Genomic DNA, 26951 nt, shown 5'->3' with positions numbered 1-26951 from the left:
GACTTACTGTTGCAAAGAAGCTCCAGAGTACATGGTCAGTGCACCTGCATTCTTGCAGAACTAGGTCATAACTTCCTTCAGCCTCATTTATCAAAGAGTCATTTAGAAAAGGAATGTTCTTGAAACTCTTCTGTGTGACAAGCTAGTACAGCTCTTCCCAACAGTAATTTGTTAGATGACTGTGTTTGAAAGTGTGGGAGATGTAAATCCCTCTTGCTTTTGCAAGTCAGCTGTTTACTCTCTCTTCCCCACACCACTGAGTCACAGAATCAACTAGATTGGAAAAGACCTTGGAGATCATCAGGTCCACAGAAAGAACAAGATGGGGAAAATTTCAATATCAACTTTCTTCAATAGTAGAAGGCAATACATGAAAATCACTTAACATAGCTAAATGTTTTTATTTAAAGTTTTATTTTTACTAAGAATAGTTTACAAACAGCTCTAATGCTATTACCATATTTGGAGTGAAGAAAAACACTTTTTCATTTTTTGAAAATTGTCTTGCTTTGTTCTACCCAGTATATTTTCCTAGGGCTCTTACACTAAAAAAAATAGTAGCATACGTTAATTAACTACTTTTTTGGTAATAAAGTATAAATTTAATTTAATCTGTAGATTACAGGTAAACCATAGAAGTCTAAACGTATAGGTTATTTAAGAAATAAATTTGTAAGGCCATAATCAGAATTATTTAAATCATGTGAATATCATCTTCTTTAAGGAAATTCTCACAGTGTCACTGCAGAAAGAGTTTCAGTATTTAACATTACTGCTCCTTAGACACACTGGTGGTTGCTGTCCTTTTCCAGGCTATTAAATGCCTTGCAGCTAAGTTTGGAATTAGACACATTTGTGCTGGTCGTCCATTCAGTGCAAAGAGCACGTCCATCTATGCCCTCTTTGCTTCCCTGTGCTCCATCAGTCTGTACCCATCTGTTAGAGCTTTTCTGATATTTCTAAATATATTTCTTATATTTAGACTGTAATATCCTCTTGGGCAAGAGCAGCCTTTTTATCCTGTGTTAATTCGGCAATGGAGACAAGAGGGCTTTGACCCATAAGTAGCACCCCAGGTGTTCCTGCAATAATATTTATGGTAATAAGGGAATTTTTTTATGGTGTCAGCTAAAGAGTTAGAAACCTGTTTTTCAGCTTTATGTGTTTGGAGTCCAAATCGTGCCAAAAAGGTTTTGAGCTACTACAGGCAGGCTATTCATACATTTTTAAAGAAATAAGCAGTCTCCCCCATGAGCAATAGGGATGACTTTAAAATGAAACACTTATTATAAAAATATGCCAAAATCTCCCACACAACACAGCCTTGCAGAATGTAAGTTTTAAAGTTGCTAACAAAGCTTTTTGTCTAACTGTATGCAGCATGGCGTAGTTGGTAAATTAATTTCACCTCTGCCCTGCTGTTCTCACCTGCTCAGGTCTCACCATCAGAGAAATACAAAATAAAGCCTTTCAGTTCTTATGACTATTTCTCAGTCCTAAGAATTAATATATCAAAGTTCTGACTCAGAATCTGCAAATAAATTCTTGTGGAGGCAGTGACAGTGGTAATCAATATCTTCAAATGTTCGTAAAAAAAAAAAAAAATTGTTTATTTACAAGACCAAGATATCAAGAGGATTATATTTTTTAGAAAAGCAGGGTAATTTGCTACATGTATTTTATATTTTCATTCTGTCTAATTGTCAACAGTCTGCAAGAGTAGGGCTGTTTACTTCCAGACTCCTCTTTTTAAATCTGAGTAATGCAAGAAGTGGTCCCTGGCAGGTGGTACCTGCCCCTCTCCTGCCATCTTTCCTACTCCAGAAATCAAACCAACTCTCAGCACCTACTACCTGTTCAAATGCAGTCTCCCAGTTTGGCAAAACAGGGGCAGAAGCCTTAAAGCAGGGGCAGAAGCCTCAGCACAGAAACTTTTTCTTTTGTAGGTCTAACTGCAAATGAAAGGTTAATGGCAGAATTGCAATAAAACCATGCTAATTTCCATCTGAATGGCCTGCATGATCACACAGGAGATGGTAATGAGAGTATGGAGTTCAGCTGGGGTCAGCACAGACTGCTGCAGCCTACATGACATCCATTTCTCCTTGTCTTTATTGCTGACATCCATGCTGGTGAGATAACAGCTAAGTGTGCTAACCCTCGCTACAATCCTCTCCTTGCTTGCTCCATAGATTTTACAGTATTCTAAACATTCTCTTTGTGTTCTTATCTAAGGAGCCGCTGTGTTGTACAGGGACCTGCCTCTGACAGGCAGCCCTATGATAAATGAGCACTTTATTTGCTCTTGCTTTGTCTTAGGTTTTTATTCCTTGATTCTACGACATATGTAAATTTTTTCTTTTTTTTTATTTTTTATTATGTGCTACTTGAATCAAGGAAGTTTAGATCCAAACATGTTTGGCTTTTGTGAGGGGGAGATCAGTAACAGGGGATCTGTTACTCTGGGTTATATCTAAAGATAATAAAAAAAAAACCCACAAGAATTTGCAGTGTAATAAGGGCTTGATATAAAGAAAGAGTAAAAATTAAAGAAAAAAGGTGGTGTCTTAATGGAAAAGTACACTACATTTTAAAGTTGATGTAGTTCTGAAATAATATGTCTGCATCTGCAGACATGACAGGTCTTTTTGAAGTGTGTGACATAAGGGAATCCTAAGCATTAGCATTTTTATCTCCAGCTCTCTTAAACCTGACAATGAAAAACAATTTAAAATAATTAGGTATAATTACTTTTGCAGAATGTGTCTTGTGAAAAACTACATGCTGCAGAATTCATTGACATACTCTCACAGCTTCACATTGGCTTCTTTGACTGAAAGTAAGTACCAGGTAACTTTAAGCACTGTCAACTGAAAGGACAAAAGGAACAGAAATATTTTTCAGGGTATAGGAAAATGGAAGAGAGACTGGAAAGACTCTTGAATAACTTCTTCATTTCTGTACAGAAATGATTTTCTATTCTGGCAGCAGAAAACCCTTCTTTTATCAAGCACCTGCTCTGGTAAAGGGCAGAGGAAAAAGGAGAGATAAATAGAAAATAGGAATATATGCAAAGGACTTCTCTACACTAAAAATTTAAGGCATTCTTGTGCTACAAAAGAAAAGAAAAGCTATTTTAATCTTTATGGGATGTCTTTGGAACGCAACATGGCACTCCAGCACCCTAGGATCTCTTCCTATGGGATGGGGCTGAGAGGCAGTCCAATCACCTATTGAAGCAGCTGCTGGAAAGATTTCAAAATACATAACAAAGGCTTTGTGGTTTTGAACTGGATTGAAAAGTTACAGTTGGAACAGCCAAGCCATGAGCTTTAAAACAGAAGCAGAAATTTCCAAGTCCTAACAGAACTTTCTGTAACACCAGTGTGTGAGACACTAATGTTTTAGCAAATTGTACAGAGCTGTCAGAGGAGGGTAGTGTAACCCTAGTACAAGATACCCAGCCAGGGTTTTCAGGACTTGGATGGAGCAAGCTGTGTTTGACTTGATTGTGATAGTCCTGGTTCAACAGTCTAACTGGTTTAAATAAACCCCAGAGGCTCTCTGCAGCCAAGAGATCTATAGTTCCAAGTACAATAAAGGGTTAAAGATTCTGATATAACTTCAAATTGATTGAACAGAGCTTCTATGCACAATATTTTCAACTTGCAATTAATTATACTCTCTGGTGTTCCCATTACAGAAGCCATGTAGAACGATCCTGGCATTATTTTACTCTTGGGACCACCCCGTCTTCTGGGGTGTTTACTAAGCAGATTTTCCCCCTGTGTGTGGCACTGAGAATTTCTGTCATGGCTGCAGAAATTGGTCGAGATACAGCTTTTCCACTGAGACAAGAACTGCTTTGTAGCATTAATAAATGATACCCAGGTAATCTGTGGTTCAATGCAGCAGGACACTTTGTCAAATCTCAGGGGCTTCATCCGCATGCCAGATTTTTACTTTTGACGTAAAAACTGTTCAAAATTTTTTTTACTAGTTACAAAATCTAGAAAATGTATTAATAATGATGTAAAAAATTCACACTCCATTTAATAAGCTACTTTCATGCCTGCTTTTTTTCTGAGCTACAAATCCAATAGGGTATCTCAGTCCTGGGGTATTTGGTGATTGCTTAAAATGGTTCAATCAGAAGGCAAAGTACGGTGTGTAAAGGAAAATACAGTTTAATCAAGGAACTAAGCCTATAGGAAAGAACAGCAGGGAAGATTTACTAAGGCCCAGAGCAGCTAAAATACAAATTGATGTTAATCTAAATGCAAAGGGAATGCTTCAGTATACCTCAATAAATGATATTTTAGTTTCACACACCTGCACCTCAAAAACACTGGTTTGGGTTTACAAATAGAAAGTGAATTATTTCCACAAACTTAATTTCTATGAATATTTTAAAATATATATTTGTATTTTAAATACAAGGTCTAGTATACTTTGGTCTAAAAAAGAGGCATTTTAATAAAGAAAACCTGTTATAGAAAGTATATTGATATATGGTGTATATTTATTTATATAATATGCATTCAACAAAAAAAAAAAGGCAAAGAAACAGGACCGGGGCTTCAGATAAGCCTTTCCAAGACTTTAATTTGTAAGTGTAGGTCTTTACTTTGTGCAGACATGTTTCCACACATACTTCCCACATATGATTACTGTTTTGCGCATGAAACTCCCTTGCAGCAGTTAAATTTTTCTCTGTCCAATCCAACTGACTGGCAGACACAGAAAATACTTTGTGCCTCTGCTTCTATTGTGCTAAAAATAATGAATAGTTATGTTTATTTGCAAATATGATTTCTTCAAAAGCCAGATGAACTTTCTCCCATTTCTAACTTATTCAAAAGTCTAACCCAATTAGAGAAAAAAAAAATTTTCTTTCAATAATATTTCATACCACAACCTTCTCCAAATTTGGCCTCATATATAGTATTTTACATAAAAAATTATTTTCACCATTCAGGTAAGATATCCAGCAGACTTTAAATAAAGATTTTTTGGTTGTTTTGAAAAACATAGTACATTAATTCTAATTTTTTCATGATTTTAATGATTTTATTTTATGTTGTTCTAACAAGGCTAGATATTGTGAACCTCAAAGAATTCATGGAAAATTTACACATTGTGTGTATAATAAAAGCATTACTTTCACTGAGGACTAAAACTTTTAAGGATTAAAAAACGGCAAGAAATTTATTTAAAAGCATTCCAATGTTAGATATTCTCCTGGGATTAAAATTTTCTGTTTGAACTCCTTTAGAGTGTTTTATCACTATATAATTCTTCAGAATTTTGGTATATTCTTGTCTTTTTCAAAGTATGTGCAATGTAATAAGTACTGTTTGTAGTCATTCTTAAGATGTGTACTTTGAAAAGTTTCATAGCTTCAAAGTGATCATCTTGATTTGGTTGTCTACTTTATTCCTATTTATTATTTCTGTATGACACTCCAGGGGCTAATTATTTTCTATAATGCTGCAAAAAACCACCCAAACTAGTTGGCTGAGTCTCTCAGATATTGATACCCAAATATTTCACAAGAGTGGTAACCATCAACCATTTCCTTCAAATATTAATTCGCAGTGATTTTTCAGCCGTGCTTCTTACAAAAAAAAAAAAAAAAAAATCCACCACAAAACTAGAACGGTGAGAATACAGATATTTCTGTTCCACACAGCAGTGGATCTTCAATACAGGTACCCCAGGCTGAGAGAGCATTAAAATTGATTTTACTAAATTGAAGATACCAGCACTCATGCATGACATAAGTATATATTTAAAACTCTTTTTCTTAAAGATGCATCTTCAAAACCAGAAAGGACCATAGTTCCAGAGGAACAGGTTCTGTTAATACTAATGACCAAAAATGAAGAAAACCGATAATTGAGAACATAATGAAGCAGACTGGAAAAGAAATTAAAATCAAACATTCAGGTAGAGAGATGACAGACTGAAGTGAGCAATTGATCACTGCTAGCGAAAGAGCTAGCACTATAATATTTTATAAACTATAATATCTGTGCAGTGCTGTGCAGTGTAGTCAGCATGATGTTCTTTCTTGTTCTGCACAAGGATTCATAAATCTACACGTGTCAGTTCTAACCTGATGGATGTGTGTTTGGAGCAGTGAAACCAGACCAATATTTTACAGCAGAACACAGTTCTCTTGGCTGAGATCCTTGGAAATTTACAAGTACTCTTTCTGGCAGTGAGGAGAATTCACTAAGTTCTTACAGTGCCACAAAAGTGAACTGATGTTCCCACTAAGGCAGACCAGGGTGTGCTGGGCACCTCTGCTGAGCCTTGCCATCTGCCAGACAGCACCAGAGCAGGTGCCAGCTGCAGCCTTTCCCTAGACTCCAGTTGTAGCTCATTAGAACTAGCTCTTCACAAGCTGAACATTTGTTGAAATTACTGGAAGCTGTTTTGATGTAGGTCCAGGCCCAAATTCCAGAAGGTAGGTCTGGAATGCAGAAGTAGTTAAATGCACCAAACATTCCCATCATCTGGGTCCAAAACCTGATCATTCCTTAGTGCTACAGTTTTACCATGTGTTAGCAGATTTTCCTGACAGCCTCACTACCTGTGTGATCACACAAAATCTCCTGGTTGCCAATGCTGCTAAGAATGCATTGCAAACATGAGTCTCAGAGGGTTCAAAAGCAGACTGATAATCACACATTTAAAAAAAATCATTATTTTTCATATTTTTAAAATCCTTATTGAATGCTTAGATTTAGTAAAAAGTGCTCATGTCACATTCAAACGCAAGTTCTTAATCCTTTTGCAGAAGGAAATATTGTACAGGGACAAAGCTGGAATGATCTAAAATCATCAATAGTGAAGATAATTAATATATAAAAAAGAAAAATAAGCACTACCTCTATCTGAACTTTCATATCAAGTCTTCTGTCATGTCTATCCATTTAAGTAATTTTGCTTTGCAAAAGTACATTCATATTTACCTGCTTCTATAGTGCATTCTGAGACTTACTATAATATGAAAACACTAGGAGTTTAAAGTTAATTATTACTTTGACAAATCACATATTGTATTGATTGAGATTGGAAGTAATGGCAGTGATTTTTCCAATATGATTTCTACTGTTATTTACCTAATGGTTATGCTGGGTCTAAGAACACCAGAAACTTGTTAGTTCACTAAGATACAATATTTTTAGAAGAACTAGCAGATGCACACAAACCTAAAAATAGTCTTTCTTCTGAAAAGAGGATAGCCTGAGTTTTTACCTGAATAAATATACCAATGCCACAAATATCAATTGTCAAGCATAAGCTTAAATCTGTACCTTCAGAATTCCTGGTAAAATTGCTCAGAACCTTGTGAAAATTAAAACCAGCTGCCTCTGGTTTCTTAGCATAAACCAGGAAAAAGCTTCCTGGCACTAAAACTTCCTAGGTTGTTGAAACTCAAGAGAATTACAAGTAAATGTCTCTTAATGGATATTCCAACTTGATGCTGACTTACAAAATTCTGTCAAGTGAAGCTACATGGGGGCCACAAAAGATTTGGGCAAATTTTAGGAACCTGAACTTAAGGTTTTAACCTAAAGTTTGCATCTAAGATGTAGGACACCTGCATTTTGGAAAACCCATTTCTGCCAACTCCTGCATTGGGCCAGAAGCACCACAATCTTTACATGATTAAGATACTTGGAGAGTCTCTCCTATCTGCATGAGGTCACCAGATCTTTGAGCCATCTTGTCCCTGCACATAAATTTACTGAAGAACGCAGTGGGGAAGGTAGATTTTTGAATTCAGGCTGTTCACTTCAGTCCAACATCGACATATAACACCTGAATGAAAGACACTGTCTTATTTTCAGCATTTCCTACTAGCAGCACCACTCAGGTGCTGGGTACCTTTTTCTGTACCTTGCAACTGACAGCTGATTGTGAGTGTTCACTGAGAGTCAGCATCCAAGTCCTGTTAAAGGCTCTGATTGCAAGAGTATGATAAGCAAAGTGTGTGTGGGAAGTTTTATATTGCAGAATATGTGGTCCAGTCACAACCAAGTTCTTGTTTTGAAAACTGCTGTACATTAAAAAACTAATAAAAAAATGTGCGAAAACCTGAGATGAAAATTGAGGTATTCAACTGAGATAAAGATTTAAATAGCTGAAGAACAATGCCCTTTACAGGCCTGATTTTAAAGCTTATTCCAAAGAAAACTTTTATTAAATATAAAAATCACAGGTTATTTTTTTACTGTATTTTGCATTGATAACAACCCCTCCATAGCCAGATTGTTGTGTTACGGTAGGAATAAGAAAAGGTTGCAGCTAAATTTCTGGTGGACAGGATGGAATTTTTTTTGAGACAGTGACACAAATTATACCTGACAGTTTTGATTATCTAAGGGAGCCAGCATCCTGACTCTTGGCCCTCTCCTAATCTCCTTGCTACACTCAAAACAGCTGGGCTTCTACAGCTCACATGGTTCTCACAGAATGAAAGCCTTCAGCAACAGGAAACATTTTCAATATTATCTGTTTCCTCTAGAGACAGGTAGAAAAATAATTTTTTTCATGTTTAATAAGAACTTTAAAGGGTATAATATACAGCTCCTTATATATTAATACAAAACAGCAATCAGCATATAAAGAGACCATGCCTAAATTTGATGCCAATTAGAAATGGGAGCCAATGGAATTGCAGTGTTAGGATCAGACAGGAACCTAAACACAGTCTAGCTTCTACTCCATGTCAGCTAACAGAAAATTAATCTTATTTTTACATGTTGGTGAAGATCATGCCATGTCTCAGGGAGACATTTTTTTCACCAGTGAAAACAAATGAGGGGAACAAGGTGAAATGTAACAGAGAGGGACCTGAGAATGCCAAAAGGGAAAAGCAGGACAAGAATTGTACCACTGTCTCCAGGGAATTATGTGTCCAGGAGCTGTGGTTTTTATCAGATATTAAAGTCAAAATGCTGCACATGGAACAGCTCTTTCCTAAGATAGGAGAACTTGCTGAAGTAAAGATTTCCAGCTAAAAGCAGTGCTCATGATGTGTATCTTTCAAATAATGTAATCAGTTAAATCTAGGAATACTAGAGCTAAGCAAGAGATCCAGTTTTTAACCTTATGTCCTAATGCCCTAAAGTCAGGACAGTTTGTCAGTAATACTTCACCTTTCTCACTCTGCAACCACGTGGCTAAATTTGTGAATGTAACCATGTTTTAAAATTATTTGCCATGGGAAAGCTGCCTGAATAAGGACAAAAAGTGAAATAAAGGTTTACAATTAGGTACAGTAAGAACAAAGCAAATGCCATTTTCTGTTCCGGGTATTTTCATAGGAACAATGTTATCACTCCCATTGCCCCAATTCAAATGCAAATTAAGCACCACAGTTGTTTAAATTAGCTAGAGAAATGGATACACAGAAGCAAGTGCTGCTAGATCTGGGCCGTGGTGCATATCTGATGGCACAGCAAGGTTCAAAGTATTATGTTAACAGTACTGCAGCTTTAAAATGTTTGCTTTAAGTGTTAGCAAATCTCGGTCTTGAAATCTGTGCTACAGCTTTCTGAGGAAGCACTAAATGGAGTAAGTAAAAGCTAATAGCTTTTTTCTCCCTCTGCATCTAACCCCCCAAAATAGCAGCAAACATAAAAAGCAAATTAATATTTTTTTCATTCCAGACATAATTTTCCTTAGAACAAATTCATTCCTATATTTCATCTATTCCATACATTACAGCATCCATACTTATGGTGCCATACTGTTTTCAAGTGGACATCACCTGACACATTCCAGTGAAGGATAAATAGAATTTCCAAGAAAGAGATGTATTTCCTTTAATTTAAAAACAGTATAGGAATTATAATTTTTGTATGGTATTTTTTAATGTTTGCCATTAAAAAGCCTCTCAATGGCTGGAATAAACTCTGTGTATGATGCATTGATGGAAACTTGAGTCTTCAGTTCTGGTATTAATACATAGAAATTAAAAGTTAAAAAATTAAAACCTGTAAGTATAGGATCATATAACCTGTAAGAGTAAGGATCATATTCTACTGCTTTGCCTGCACTAAGAAACCTCTTTTCCATGCTCTCCAAAACAGCACAAATTTTTCAGTTGAGGTCTTCCTTTAGGAGAACAGAATATCCTCAGTGCCTTACAGTAATACTACCTTAATTATACTCCAAGCAAGATTTCTCCTGTGTGCATTATTTGCTTATGATTTATTATGATTTCCAGACCTCATTTTACTTTGCTTAATCACTCATAGTCTAAATTACAACTACTATTCTCCCCTCAATCTATCCCCAGTGTGGATGCTATGAGGTGTAGTGAACTTGTCATTTGAAGTTTTCTTAAATGACAAAGAAAGGCTGGCTACATATAATAACCAGAATAGCAAAAGATACCCAGAGGACCAAGACTTAATTTCTTTGTGTTTCATCAGCAAGTAGTTTGCATGTGGAGAGAAATAGAATTTGTACTGATTGAAAAATATTATATAATCTAAATTTTTGTGCTCATATATGTGACATATAAGCTTAACCAGAAATTTTGTCAGTGCTGGAGTGGTCCTTGCAAAACAACAGCTTCATGACAGATATCTGAAATTTTCTGAGCTCTTTTCTTTCAACCAGTATCTAATACTCTAACATTTTGAAACCATTTCACTTAAAAAACCCCAAACAAACAAACAATCCAAACAAATCCCCAAAGCTATAAATTATTTAACTCAGCTCTAAAACTAATATCTGTAGGAGCATTACAGTAGTCATTGCAGTATAATTTTTATTATAAATTTATAGCATCTAAATATTTTAGAGACCATCCATGAAGGTGGTGGAACACCCTTCCAGGCAAAAATGCAAACTCATACCTTTAGGAAAGAAAAACCCTAAACTTATGTCTACCTGTAAGCCAAATAGAAAAGCACCTTTTCCATGTAGAAGGTGAAAGTCTGAGAGCACACACCACTAAGTGCTTTAGCCCATCCAATGTGGAAATGCATTACCTACAGCTACCCAAGGAATGTCCCTGATTGTCACAGATTGAGGTGAGTTGGTTGTGAGGGCTGTTAAGGAGCAGTTCCAGCCTGGGAACCCACTGGAAGATGATCAGTTTCTGATAACCCAGATACAACCCCCTGCACTGAGACACAAATGGGACTTCTGGGAAATGTCTCTGTTCCAGTTAAACTGGGATTGGTTCTAGTGAGGTTGCTGGGACATTTGGTTATTACTGCTGTTGCCCAAGAAAGGACAAAACTGATAGGTGAAGTTTAATGTTTTCATAGTAATAAATGCCAGGAGCCCTAGGGTATATGAGGAGAGTTTTCTGAATGTGGCTTTGCCTCAGGGAAAAGAGAGCATAGGGAGCATGGCCAACAGCCCTACCCAGGGAGCAAGGCTGCAGCCCACCATCATCATTTGGACTGCAGTGAATGCTTTGAAAGCAGCTATTGTTTGTGGCCTACATAAGCTGACAAAGTGCCTTCAGAGCTACTTCCCACCAGAGAGACATTTTTATCATTATTATTATTATCTGGATTTGTTTCTCTGTTTGCGGTATTTGACCAATTTTTGCACAGTGGGCTTTCTTTGTATAGTCTCCCCTAGAGCTGCAGTCTTTTCTGTCAGAAGTTTGCTCTCTACAAAAAGTTCAGCAGCAGGTCACAGACCTAGTTTACAAAAAAGACAAGTCAACAATCAACTTAGAAGAAGATTCCACAAATCTTTAAGTAACCTATTGAAAAACTAGAAACACATATTTCTTGAACTTTCTTCTTTTTCTCTTCCTGACCCAGCATCCTCACTTTTCTGAGGTTAAGCACTTTTAAATTATTGTCATTTTCCCCTCAGATTTATCACAATTAGGTGATATTTAGGAAGATGATAACAGGAGTAAGAGAAAACAAAGAAATTAAAGGCAATAAGAGTAGGCCAATCTGCAGTTTGAATGCATATCACTCAGCCTTTGGTCAGAGGTGTTTGCATTATTTCCCCCACAGCAAATATTTTTTTCTCTTGGGAAACTGTCTCACCTTTAGATAAACTTTGTGGAAGATGTTTTATTGCAAAAAATGAAAATCTTGAAATCTGAAGAGTTAATTTGGAATGCTCAGGTCAGAATGAAGGCTGAGGTAGAAACTAAAGATTGGACCAAAACTGAGCATTCCATTGATAAACATGATAAACATTGATAAACATCTGCTCTGAAAAATATAAGCCTGCAGATCCTCTAAACAATAATTTCAAAGGGAGTTTTTAACTTGAAGACATTTCAGAGCCTATCTGTTTCAATGCGTAGGAATCTGCACACTTGAGGGAATGTTTTGTTTGATGAATTTTCCTAATTTGCAGAACCAGGATGAGTTGTCTAATCTACTCCGCTATGCAGTCTGCCTAGTCACTTCCTATACAGATCCTGAATTTTCCAAACTTTGAATCACTATTAAAAATCTAAAATTATTTCATATTTTTTCCGACTGACTTTTATTTTAACTCTCTTCTTTTCATTGATCGGAAATTCAGAGTTTTCTCTACAAACAGCACTAAATAATAAGATTGAATAAAACCTGAATTTTTAGTGACTTATACATGCATTTTTATATATTTACATACATTTATGGATATATAAACATATGTGTATATGTCCATGCGGGAAGGAAGAACTTACCTATGTCCCAGGTAAGGGGGTTATTCTGCTCCATCTCCCTTTTCCCTATGACATACCAGATGCAGGCCATCCAGTGAGCAAGCAAGGCAAACATGGACATGAGAAGGGTGAGAACGATTGTGCTGTGCTGGGAGTAGCGATCCAGCTTCTGCAGGAGGCGCAACAGGCGCAGGAGCCGCACGGTCTTCAGAAGGTGGACAAGGGAAACCTGGGAGAACAGGGAGAGAAAAACCACTTGTCAGCACCTAAACAGCTTGGCAGAAATGTACTTCTATCACACAGTTCTCCTGTTTCAAGAAAGCTTTCATTGAAAGTTATAATACTGCTTCTTAAATTTCTTAACTAAAATATTGCCTTTCATGTTTATATGGCAAAAGCAGCACCTAATCTGCTCAGCACCCTAAGTGTACATCAGTTTAATGAAGCGTATGGCCCTGGCTTTAGAGGAGTTCCAGCATAAAGTGAACAGTCTCTGGATAATCCCAGCCCTTCCAGAGCATCCTGCAACCAACATCCACAGCACACTGTGCACAGCCCACAGTTTTACAGGGAATGTGCTCGGCTTGAGCTTCAGCTGCTGGGCAGAGATAGCAAACAATATAGAGATTAGGATCCAAAGAGATTTAATGTATTTGTCTAAGATTAAATAGCCATAATTTTTATTAACAATAAGCTTTTTTTTCTTCCTCCATTAATGAGACATTAGGATTAAGGCCTGCTTGATACAGGATACCCACATCAGCTGGAAAAGTAACATCAGACTGGACATGTCTTGCCACAGCACTCTCCCAGAGTGCAGTAAAGCACTCTCTCAAAAGCAATTCTAAAAACACAGCTCAATCAATACCTTTTTGCTTTTGTTAATCCAGAATATGCTGATGCTCAGCCTTTCTCTTACCAAAGATAGTAGTCTGAAATCTAAATTTTATTGGTGTGCATTCACCATCAGCTAGATCTGAGGTGACTGATATATTCTGTAACATCAGGTGTTTTTGATTTTTTTAAAGATTTAACAACTCATTGATTATATTCCACTCTCAGGAATTAAGTATGTGAGAAACCTGTAAAGAAGAAAACAGAAATCTACAAGCATTATTTTTTTTTGTCACTACAGTTTTGGTAGTGCATAAGTAATCCTCCCATGAGCCTCTTCAAAGGGCAATATTTGCAGCCCATTATTTAATGTGGCTTTTTTTTCTCAAGAACCTTTACATTTTTTCATGTACATAGGAAGGGAAAAAAGAAAATCAACAAAAAATATAGCATTTTTCAAAATACATTGTTAAAATAAGGTCTGACATTTGAGCACACAAATATTTACAAGGTCGTTTCTTGCATTTCATTTCTATGTCATTCTCCATCTACAGTGCCAGAGAATTAGTTATGTCTGTGGTCTTAAGTCCAAGAATATCTGCAAATCTAGGACAGAAGGCTGAAGTAATTGCCATGTTTACATTATTACAATCATATAACTTTAATTTATAGTTGTTCTTTAACTGCTGTGAAACTGTACCAACCGCCTCTGTTTCAGTGGTAATTCATCTCACAGTCTCCTTTTCTTCTCTCATCAGCTTGTTTGAACCAAATATGGTTCTGTTGCATTTATAACATAATTGGGTCCCTATTCATGACTGACTCTTCAAGGTGTAGCAGTTACATTAAAACATTTGTATAACGATTTTATATATAATGATTGTATATGCACTATGGCCTACATATTGGAGCTGTCATCTTCACATGGGAGGCTGTTGTAAAACATCACAGTTAAATAATGATAGCTTTGTTGAAATTATTTCATTCTTTTTTTTAAGATTCCTACAAACAAGAAATTGCAAAAGGAGTGTTATAATTCTATGTGTGCCCTGCCAGTTATCAGTCTTCCCTAAATTCTGACCATTTTTGTTAAGCTACAGATATAAAGACATGAATCATATATCATAATATTCTTTTTAACGTGGAAGCAGTTTCATTTTAAGGCTTAAGGACTACCCCATTTCAAAATCATTTCTTCATAAAATTGAACACAGATGTAATTAATCATGTATTATTGCACTGAATTTTCTCATTAGTCATGCCAAATGCTCCTCTGGTATTGTGCCCAATATGTCATTGAAAGATCTAAAATGCCATCAGGCAACTTCTTTTTCTATGTCACAAATTTAGGAAGACAAAATAAGGAGTCAGCACTCATACTTGTGCCTGCATAGATTTTTCTTTGCCCACAGATATAAAATCATGAAAATTTTCCATTTTGTTAATCGTTTTAGACTAGCTGTGTTAACCTTTTTCTGTCAAAAGGATAGGGACAGAATTTTATCTGAGACTAACACAAACTCAAATAGAAGTCCTGAGAAGTACTGACAAAAAATAAAGTTGCTACAAACCAATGATGAAGTTCTCTGCTTGGAAGAACCATCTCCATAAAAAATGAATTAATGAAGAAATGGGACACATTTTAAGAAATTACTTGTGGGAGAGATTTTTAATCATTTTTTGTCCACCTGGTTATTTGCTTTTCCTCAAAAAATTATAATCTTGCTCTACAACCATCGATAGCTGCTCAAAAAGGAGAAATTAAACCATTATAACTAGTGCTTAATGGCCTGGTTTTTATGGCAACATTTGAAACAATATTTTCCCAAATTAAGGGAACCTTTATGTTAGATGAACACAAGGATGGAAGGAGCTGGGGTCTTGGCAGGCACTGAGGATAGGCAGGAACGTGCCTGTGGTCTCTGATCGCCAAAGAGTCCCTGATTTTAATGCTAGGGCAGAATCCAGGTAAGGTGTAAAGGCAGTAGAGCCAACTCCTACCGTTTAACTTTTGTTTCTTTAGAATATATAAAAAAACCAGCAAATGACTCCACAGCATTTACATGCACTCTGGCTCCATCAGTCTCCAGCTGGGCTATGACATATATGTGCCATACATACATACACAGGTATGTATGGCACTATACCAATGGCTTGCAGAATTTAGAGCATCCCTAAAGGTTTGGCCTTTGTGCTGGGGGGGCCCGAGCAACAAAGGAGTGAGATGCTCCCTGATGTCACTTCTCACCGTTCTGTTGAGGCAACATCTGAAAGTGGATGAAGTGAAAATCTGAGAACAGACATGAGGAAATGCCTTATTAAATCACGAAGTCTGAAAACAGTGTTGTGTGATTAACACATCCCCCATTCTTGAGACAGTCAATAAGCCATTGTTATCTTGAGGTTTACATTAACAGTTGCTATGTCTTGTCACAACAGGAGATGTGATACAGTAAGTCACTGTGTTCCCATCAAGGAATCATACAGAGGTCTTATTAAGGGAAAAAAGCTTAAAAGTACGACAGGAGATGTGTATTAATCATATTATGGCAGCATTTTTAATAATGTGACATTTTAACTGTAAAAAGAATAATTGGATAATACTTTCTTTTCCAGAATTAAGTATGGAAATCTTATCAGTCCTTCCACTGGGGACAAAAATTTCTTTTCAGATTTTTTAATTTTTTTCTTTGGCAGAAAAAGTAAACATGGTTAACTTAATGAAAATTTTTAGTAGAAATTAAATCAACAGCATTATGCTGGCTGTTTGGTAGGAGTGTAAGGGATAAACTGAGATAGTAATGTATTTAAATAGATTATCCAGCTTTTATAAAGAAACAGTGAACAATGTAAAACTAACAATCAGGTTCTAAAAAGCATCTGCACTAGCATTAGATTGATTTTTTTTTAATGTAATAAATGACATGAAAAGAGAGTTCATTGAAGGAAATGAAACTAAATTATAAAATCAAGTGTTACACCTTATATGGGACTCTTCTGGACTAGTGTTTTTCTGTTTGTTAGTTTTTTTGGTATGTATTTATCCTATCATCTCTGTACTAGTCTGTAAGTCACTTGTAATGAAATTGAGGTTGAGTGCATCTGTTTATGAAAGATAAAAATTATGGGAATTAGAAAGTGGACAGCTGATAAACTTAGTCTTTTTTGATAAAAATCTACAAAATTAAGAAACATCTGCTGATATTTTTTCAAAAACTGAACCCTTTGATTCAGAGGTGTAGGAGGTGTTTGCATTTTTTGGGGGGGATTGTTTACTTTTTTGTTATTGCAATTTTTCTTTGTAGATCCTTACTCTACAAAATCCAATAGGGCTAGCAGAATAAAAACCTTTGTCTTAGCATAAGTAAGCCAACACAAATGTAATCCATCATGATTGTGACATCACCTAATTTTAGAACATTTTCAAAGCAGATTATGCTTTTTGTCATTATATTCCTAAAAAAAAAAAAAAAAAAAAAAAAGATGAGTTGAAACCAAAGTTAAAGTAAGTGACAATTGTAAACCATACATGTTAGAACACACAAAAAAATTAGTAGTCATGCTGTAATTTTTGCATGAAAATTCCCACAGGTAAAGAGAAAGAGGATTCCTGACTAAATAAATATGTTGACCATAACAATGATTTACTTTACCATAATAAAATGTATGAGTCTTGAAAAATTAAGGACTGAATTTATGTACCATAATAGAGCAAAAGTCATAGCAAACTGTATTTGAGTAAGGTAATTAGACATGAAGCTAACATGGATGCAACCATTCACAAAGCAAAGATGATGGAATTAAAAAATTGGTGCATCCAGGGTGAAAATCCACCACAAAGCTGTAAAAGACATCTAGATATTTTAGTGAATTCAGTTTCAGTCTCCAGATCTGGGGGAAAAAACCCCACATCAACAAGCTTCTCTTGAAAAAAGAGAACAATTAAGAACACGGGTTAGTACTTACCACAGTGACGTTGAAAGCATAAAGAAGATCAAAAGGAAGTGCAGCAATTAAGTCAATGATAAACCACGTGGTCACATAGTGGATACAAATAGATCTTGCTTCAAATATCACTTGGCCAGACTTGCTGACATATGTTGTTCGGAAATTTAAAATAATATCTGCTTGAGAAAGAACGAAAATAATCAGAGACAGTGATTTCTTAATTCCTGGGCACAGCACCAGGAATTCAGAATAATGATGGTTGGTTTTCTTCTGCATTATAAATACCAGGTGAATAATCTAATACAGAAACAACAAAAAAGCATAGTAGTAAGAGATGCACATACACTGAGTTAAACCAATGAAAGCATTATTCTTTTCAAGGAATAAACAAAATGTCTAAAACATTTATCACTCACTGATTTAAAAGGGGGTTTAAATTAAAAAAAAACAACATCCACACACACTGATCTTTAAACTGTACAAATAGTGGTATTTTTCTGAATTAAAAAAAAGGGTATTATTTCTGTCCATAAAATTTACTTGCATTTTTTTAAAATAAAAAAATCATTAATTATTTTGTTTAAAAGATGTGATTTAAGCTCTTTTAGTGATAACTACTTAGCACAGATGACAAATGTCATCCTCAAGGATAAATGTTTTTTTATCAACTGAAAAATGCTGAACACACTTGAACAAAAGATTTTTTGGGCTATGGTGGATATCACAAAAGTGATATGAATTGCTTGGTGACTTGTGTATTTTGTATGTTCCTATCTAACATTCCAGGATGCGTTTCTTTCAGTATGAGATGTGCTTTTGACACGTCTTGTCAAAACACATTAGCACTTGAAAAAAAATTCAGGTCTTGACAACAAAGTCTCAATTATTTTCATGTCCTGCAAGACATAGACTATAATCTGTCCTCAAGCTATGTACCCTGTTTCTACTAACATTAGTAAGAACTACTGGTGTAACTTTTACAGAGTCAGAAAAGCGTGCAGCCAACCATTAAGGCTGGTGTTTTACAGCAAGATAGCTTTAGGGGAAAAAAGAGATTGATTTGCACCACTCCCTAGAACTTCTTTAGGTAGGCTACGCTAAGACTGCATAAAGTATGACCTTTTCTTCAAGCCTGTTAACCACAATATTCAAGAAGACAGGAAACAATCTTTTTCCTCCCCACTGGGGGCAAAAGGGAACAAGAGAGAGGTTCAGCAAACAGAGAAAATCATGCTGGATTGCTGCTTTAGGGTATCAGAAAAGATTCATTTAGGATAAATTTTGATCAAATCCCAAGTTCTAATGTTCTGGGTCTGAAGAATAATAATTTCCAGGTTTCAATAGCAGAAAAATTTTATGCTGTCTTCTGAAGCTGGAAGCCAGACAGCCTGCTATGCTCATTTGTCCTACTGGTTAACCTGTACTTTGCTAGTAATAAATCTATAGCATTTCCAACAGTTTGACCTTGGTCTCTACATCCCTTTGACCTAGTAGAGTCAAGTCTCCTAAATTAATGAAATCTTTCGGGAATTTCTCAGTTTTTTGGCACATTGCTGATTCTGCATTTTTTTTAGGATTTAGTGCAAAACTGTAACACAAAGTGACCTAGACACACATTGGCAGGTATCTGGTTCACAGACTGAGGTCTTGCAGGTTATAATTGGTTCATGGTTTAAAAAATGTTTTCCTTCAACCAAGTCCTCAGGCTGAAGAGAACATATAAGTGAAATCAGAGATATAATGATTTTAGATTACCTCATGAAGTAGTCTCAGCTGTCTCTGCATTCTTAAAGCTACAAAAATGTTATGAAACTTTCAATAACACAACTGAGATGGGAATATGGCATAATTTCACATGGTTCATAATGAGCAAGGCAGTGACTTTAGCTCCACAGGTGCTTTGTAGAGACAGTTCGTTGCTAGCCACATTTCCAGATAAGTGTGGCAACACCAGTCACATACAGAACACCTTCATGAAGATTTGTTTCATAGAGATAACAAAGATAAAGATATTTGCATCACTAGTATTTTGAAACTGTTCATTCTCATTTGTCTCACAAACCCCAAAATGTAGTTATCAAAGTCAGAAAAAGTATTTGCTTATTTATTGCCCATTAGTGTCTGTGAAACCACTAAAGCTTTAACAGAAAAGGAGATAAATTCTTGCTTTAAATGTAAGTACATCCAGTACCCCAAAGGCTTATCAATGTGAGTATGCAATTCACTGTTCAAGATTGAAGAGATTAGAGGTTTTTCTGCACAGCACCCTTTTCTGCCATCCTATCAAAGCAAGATAGGTCAACAGCCCCAGATAATAGCTATACAGAAAAAAAAAAAGGAAATGCTAACTGTTTCTTTTTGCATCCAGCTTATTAGATAAAAGTCCAGAGGGTGGGAAGTAAGAGTGATCCATCTTGTGTTTCTTAACAACTTTCTGAGCTATACTTGGGTGTAAACAGTTTCTTCATCTGGGCAATCTTATTTACAGCTTAACTGCTGTGCTAAAGTACTTACTGTGAAATCTGTAAGGGAAAACACAAGAAAAGAACTCCTGAGGCAAGAAACTTCTAAGAGCACAACAAAATCTTTAACACAAGTTTAGAAATTACCATTTCTTCTGAGAGATTGTATTATTTCTAGGAATTATATATTCCACAGTTTTTTTGGCATTTCTGTTAAGAAAGCGAAGATTTGCTCTTTCATTTATTATAAATGTTTTCTTATCTCTAATATCTTTATTAATACAAAGATAGAAAATAATAATGCATTATTTAAATTTTAGAAATTGTTTGTTAATCTTATTGTGCAGTAGCATTTACAAATTGATGACAATTGAAAGAACAATCTGAAATTCAACACAAGCATCAATAATGTAAAGCTTTGGAGATTCCAAATAACTCAAGGGCTTCAAAACTAATGGTTTTCTCTAGTGCTTAGTTTGTTCCAAATGCTCTGAGATGAGGTGAGTTTTAATCATTTCCTACAACATGAAGGGCAACAATTATAAGTAAACAAGGCAAGAGGGACTTTTAATCTCCGAGCTGATTCTTAAATCATATATGAAGTGACCCCAATATATTTGGATAATTAGTGGGTTAAATTTTTTTTACAAGAGATACATTTGAATGTCTTTAAGTATGCTTAAAGGTATTCACAAAGGTATTCAAAGGATAAAGATATTCACACTATCTTCAAGTATGCTCTAACAAAAATTTCAGCCTGTGCAAACTTCATATTTAAAGCTGTGTTTAATTGTTTCAAGCTGGGACAAAGACTGCAATCTCTCTTTTGCTTTAGCACCTCTCAGCAAACATTATAAACAAAGATTATTACTAAAGAAAAAAAAATCGGAATTTATTTTATTTTTTAAAATGTGAGATAAGAAAGGATCACTTTAACTGGTCTTGTGAGTCATACATGTCACGTGCTCAGGAAAGCAAAACAGAGCATTTAAATAATGTCTCTGGCATGAGAAATATCATCAACAAAGTTGCCTAAAACTAAAGCAGGAGGAACAGCAGAAAATATCAGACTGCTTAACTCATTACACCTATCTTGAAGTACGGCACACGCATATTTAAAATACCATATTTTTCTTGATGTAGTGAGGGAAAAAAGAGTGAATAATCTTCAGTAGGAAAAATTTGAGTTCTTATTTTGTTACATAATTCAATTTCGGTTCAAATTAGACAGAAAAAAAGTCAAGATTCAAGAAAATTAAAGCTCAGTATAAAGTCCAGATTATCCTATTGACTTATAGAAAGGTCCTTAAATAATGTTTAACTACATGGCCTTTTCCACAAGATTTATACTGTGTTTAACACAGACACATGTTAACAAACACGTATGTGTCTTAAGCCAGCCATGATCTTCTCCTTCCCCACTCATTTCTGCACACACTGCTGTGTGTGAACCTCGAGCAAAGAGTGTCAGCCTGCCAAGCAGTGAGGGTTTTTTTTGTCTGTTGAACACAAAGGTAAACTTGACCTGAAAGTACCCAACAGGGAGAACCCAAGATCTCCAATTTCAAGACACTTGGAACTTGGAATCATGTCACCCTTGCACACTGTGTAGGAAAATGGGCTTCTGCTCCACACACCCTCTGATCACAGTTCCCTGCTGATGCAATTACTTTCGACTTTTTGAGTCCTGTTCCTCTGAATTCCCCTTTCTCTCTACCCTGCAGACTGATCAGCTTTCCCTCCCAACCCAACACAACACAGACCTGAAGCCCCTTTAGGCACTAAGCCCTTAAGATGCATGCAGAGATAATAAACAGTGAATTTGTGAAATCATGACTGTGATTTTTCTCCTGGTTGGATCCCATGGCTAATTAGCTCCATCTGCATGGACTCTCCGTCTGTTGTTTCCACTACTGGTGGACACACATAGCTCAAAAAAAAAAATCTTGTAATAAATATGATATCTCTAAAACTCATGCAAAGATAGACTGAAAGATTATAGAAAATACATTTTTATAAAACAAACCCCAGCATTTTCAGCCATGAAATTAATTTAAAATTGTAATCTTGATACAGTTGCAGTTCCTAATTTATTTATATATTTTGCTCCCATTATGCTCTTGCACATTATTCATAGTAAACACCAGAACACAGGGACCACTATTACCCAAATGTTTTCCAAGTTTGTAATTATCATGACTACGTGGGTCTGTGATATTTTCATTCCAAATACATGACATATTTCAATAACATTCCAATAACATGATATAACTGGAAAGCTCTAAACAATTACTTTCCTTATTTAAGTGGCTTTTACTCACCTATTGGTGACTATTTTCTTTTTTACAAGCTTCCAGTGTGAAATCCACACCCTAGCAATGCTTGATTCCTAAGAAAGGACAACTTACTTCATAGCTGGGCATAAAAGAGCTGGGAAATCCAAGCAAGTTCCTAAGGTTCTGAAACTGGTGACCTCACTTGGATTAAAGCTCTGTAGGACATGCTACATCCTTGACCAAGTTGCCTCTTTCTAGATTTCTACTATGCAACACATTCCCACACAGACACATTCACACAGTGAATAGCAGGAAAACACCAATTGAAGCTGGTGTTCAACAAAGGGAAGAAAACACATGTTAAAAAAATGGAGGTTCTACTTAGGGCATAATGCAGATTGGTCTCCTAAATGATACAAAAGGAACAAAAGCCACCAACAGTTAGTCATCTAGCTAACCATTCATCATTAAGATGCTTTCCCCTTGTAAAATTTTAAAAGTATATTATGTCTTTTGTATAATCTCAATTTCTAATCCCTGTTAAAAAAATAGGTATCTGGAGGCCAGCTGAACCACTTTACCATAAACAGGATTATTTTACCTGAAGCAGCTGATTTTCCTGTGACAACATTTTTTTTCTCTCTTTAGGTTTGATTGTTTAAAAAATAAATCCTACTGGGATTAAACATATGATCAAGTTATAGCAGAATAACATTTCAGGATTAGGCAGGTGATTTGATAACTGCCTGTGATACAGTCTTAAATTTCAGAAAATGTTATGTAATATATCTTAGTTTAACTGTCTTTCATTGGGAACTAAATGAGATAAAAAACCCTGTACCTTTAGGGCAAGAGGCATACATATAAGCAGTGGTGTTTCGTTAGACTGCAGTCATTCAAACCTGTATTGAAAACTAGATGACTGAGGTATGTTAAGCCCACTGATTTTCAAAGACAGTTTTCTACATTATCTCCCTCTTCTAGATGGTATGACTGACTTGACTCTAATTTCTTGTATTTTTTTTTTAACTTTCCTTTATGATATTTTACATTGGTTATCCTTAGCGAGTAAGACTTTCCCCAAAGTTCAGTCTCTTTCATGTGTCTGATTGTTTTAACAAATTTTATTCAATGGTACAGGGAAAATGATGTTAGAATCTGGCCAGAGAGTTATTAGGAAAGTTTCCAGGAAATGTCAGTGCCATACTGTTTGAAGAACAATTTATTTGTCCCTATATAAACCCTTATTTTTTTATTCTACTGCTGAGATAAACATTCTTAGTAAATTGCCTAGGAACAATTTATTCAAATGGAAGTGTGATTTTTCAGTTCAGCGTCTTCCTTCCAGACATTTATAACCACAATTAGCTTAATGGGTTTTTTTTCAGAGGTTGACATGGTCAGGTGAGGGAGCTGGAACTGGGTTTATGTAGGAAACGAAAATAATGCTCATCTTATACCATTGTGTAAGAACTTGAGCCATTACCAAATCAAATAAAGCTTACAAGAAGAAAAAAAAAGCAAAACAAAGGCTAAGTGCTAATAAACTAAGTACTAAAATGTAGAAATTTTATGTAATAAATGTATAAAATAAAATACATACTATATAAATAATATAATCAAAATTATGTCTTATTAAAAGCCTATTGCAGCTGATGGAGGAACAGTATTTTTTTCTTCTTTTTTAGAAAGTTATATCAAATGGTGAACAGATCTTAAGCAACAACCAATATAAACATAGAAAATTTGTAATGAAAACCTAGACCTGCTTGAGAAAGAGAAAGAAATCACTGGTTTCCATAATGAAGGAAAATGACAGTTTTAGGAAAGAAACACTAACAGAAAACTTGAGTTCCTTTGTAAATAGTAAGGATAATGATAAATAGTTTTATGTCATTACAAGAGCAGCTAAGAGTATTCTTGCAGAAAATCTAGATGTATTCCATACATACTTATCTAATTTTGGAACGAAGCAGCAAAGCAAGGTTGTGTCATATCAGATGTCAAATTACAATCCAGTGTGCCCAAAATAAGAGTCATGAGGTAGTAACATTTTAAAAACCAAACACTTCACGAGATGTCACTTCTGCAGATTGATGAAAAAAGCCTTCAAAAATAGAAATATATGGTTTACAAGTCATAAGTAAATAAAGTTATGGATTCTTTAAGATCTTTGAAGAAGAGTTGATGTCCTTCAGGAAAACATGCTTTATCCAAATACAGTTTCTTTAATACATGGGTTAAATATGACATCTTCTATTCAAGACTGTACTAGATGCTAAAAATTTCTAGTTCTTGTCAGAAGCTTTGAGAACTGAAAGATCATGCAAAACTACATATAACTGAAGTCTCAGATGTATTGTGTTGATGAGAAGGAAGAAATTGGACCAAATAATATACTGCTGGAACTTAAAGAAATTAAGTATCCCAAGATATGATGTCTAGATTGTAAAGGACTCAATATCTGAAATGGAATTTCACGATCCATCATTGTACTACCAGGATGGTGTTTTGTTAAGTAGGAAAATTTGTTCTGTTCCACTGCTTAAACAGAAAAAAAAAGAAAACAAAAGAATAAAAAAGCTCATTGAGGAGCATTATCATTTAAGAAAATGATAGAAAATTATTAGAATTAGCCCTTAAGCAACTGTACATTTAAAAACGTAAAATATGGCTATCAAGTATTCCTCTCCCTCCTATTTTTCTTTGGATACAACCCAAATATTATTTTCTCCTGGTCACTAGCACTTCAGAATATTGTGCAAACAAACCCATTTAGTTTGTGTGGGTAGTCACAGAGTCTGGAAAACACATTTAATAGCCACATTACACCTCCATTGAAAGAAGCTCTTTTTTAGAAGCCTTGTGGATTTAGCTGGATGATTAAAGTTCAGATGAACAGCAGGAACATGGTTAACACTAGAAATTCTTAAAATCTCTACAACAATTCACATGATATTATGTAACATGGTGGATTTCTGAATAAGAGATTTCTGCTAGCATGTAGTAACTAAAATTTAGAGTTTTTACTGTTAAAGTAATGATTTAATACACTGACCTGTTTTACCAGGCAAACTTCTCCAGTGAGAAGAGTTTATTTACCATTTGACACCAAGTTGCTTATCACTGCATGGTACATGAGGAGTAGCACGGTCCCTGTCCTAAGGCAGTGCTATGATGTACGTTCTAAGCCTTGGTTCATTCAAGTTTGTGAAGTAAACAACACTTTCAGTGATATTAATGCAAGAAAATCTGGTTTTGGGTGTGACGGGTCATAGCAGAACTGACTCCCAAAATTCATCTGCAACTGTCTGATTTACTCTTCTTTACTATTGTTCTCACAATGCAAAGTAATGTGATATTGAAGTTACATCCACGTGGAAATACTGTTTTTCTTGGGTAAATTACCCATCATATATAAAGAAAGAAATCTGAAGGCATCTTCTGTGTGGGTATTTTTATAACAAAAGTCACTCCCTCCAGAAGAACATGGTCAGTGATAATGAACTAATATGATAGGTCCTAACAAACACCATGCTTTGGATGCTGTAGACATGAATGACCAGCACCCCAATGTCACGAGACGGGAGTTATGTCTTTTCCCTGCTTCTTTGTTTTATCCTTTGGGGTTTGCTCTTTTTAGTTGCTTTCTTTGACTGTGAGGGTGCCTAACTGTGAATAGTTAATCTCAGTCCCATAGTAGCTGACACACCAGAAAAGCATCACATATCATGACCATTATAATAACACATTAAACTGGAAAGACTTTTTTATTATAAACTATGCTGTATCTTTTGAAAACAGACTCAATCCCTGAACATATTGAATAGCTAAAATATGTTTTATTGACTTTTCTACAAAGAAAGACTGGAGTCTAGAAAGAAAAGAAAAGCAAAGAACTTGAAGTATTTCTGAAAAGTGAACTGTTAGCTCCGGTTTGAAAAGAAGCTGCTAGGTGTGACTGCAGAAGTGTGAAAAATTCTACATGGGCAATTTTCTTAATAGAACCTGCAGAAATATGGCAGAAAGATGTAATTCCAAAGAATGGAGAAACATCAATAATATAATGTAGCTTTTCACTAAATTCAACCTATGTAAGGAAGACATAAGTGTCGGGTATTTCATGAACAGATTTTACTTCACACAAATGTTGCAGCAAACAAAACAAAGATCAAATCAGTAAAATATTCAGTGGGCAGTGGCATAACTGCCTCATTCACTTGCAATTTTTAACCAGTTTCAAGGGAAAAACTGAAATATTTTTCTCAGAACTTACCCCATGCAGTTTGACAGCAATTCACAAGGATCATCGCCATAAATCATACCAAAAAAAGGGAAAAAAGACCACATGCTAATTCACAAAAAGTGGGGTAGGCTATTAAGCATAAAATAATTTCCATGGAAATTATCTAGATCAGATTACCTAGAAAAGATTTAATGACTTTAATCTTATTGAAAAATACAATATTGTATTATCAATAGGATAGCAAATGAAAAATACAACTTTTGTCTGATTGTAGCTCTAATAAAGAGGAGTTAGTAGAGGCAATGCAAGTAAAATTTTCAGGGTGCCTCCGTTACCATAACACTTATCTGCATCTAAATGAAGATACAGAAATACTTTCATGAAATAATCACATGTGGCTTAGACTTTTCTCCTTCAGGTCAAAGTTGATGTTTTTGTCCTTGGAAACAGCGTCTTGTGTGCAGACAAGCATCTCTTCTCCTTACAAGAATCCAAGGAACGTTATTGGAAAGATTTTAGCATTA

At 35.4% G+C, this 26951-nt stretch overlaps 1 protein-coding gene across 1 annotated transcript in view; it reads right to left on the bottom strand.

Annotated features, from left to right (window-relative positions):
- KCNH8 (potassium voltage-gated channel subfamily H member 8) overlaps positions 1-26951 on the bottom strand; it is a 178302-nt gene that overhangs the window by 56888 nt on the left and 94463 nt on the right. The window contains exons 6-7 of the mRNA XM_064414163.1: positions 17462-17619; positions 12683-12890 (exon numbers count right to left, since the gene is read on the bottom strand). Coding sequence (XP_064270233.1) covers positions 12683-12890; positions 17462-17619 — 366 coding nt within the window. The remainder of the gene's footprint in view (positions 1-12682; positions 12891-17461; positions 17620-26951) is intronic.

The sequence above is a fragment of the Passer domesticus genome, chromosome 1 (assembly GCF_036417665.1).
Source record: "Passer domesticus isolate bPasDom1 chromosome 1, bPasDom1.hap1, whole genome shotgun sequence".
Classification (NCBI taxonomy): domain Eukaryota; kingdom Metazoa; phylum Chordata; class Aves; order Passeriformes; family Passeridae; genus Passer; species Passer domesticus.
The sequence above is the reverse complement of the archived record's forward strand: the minus strand, read 5'-3'. Positions and strand labels throughout refer to the sequence as shown.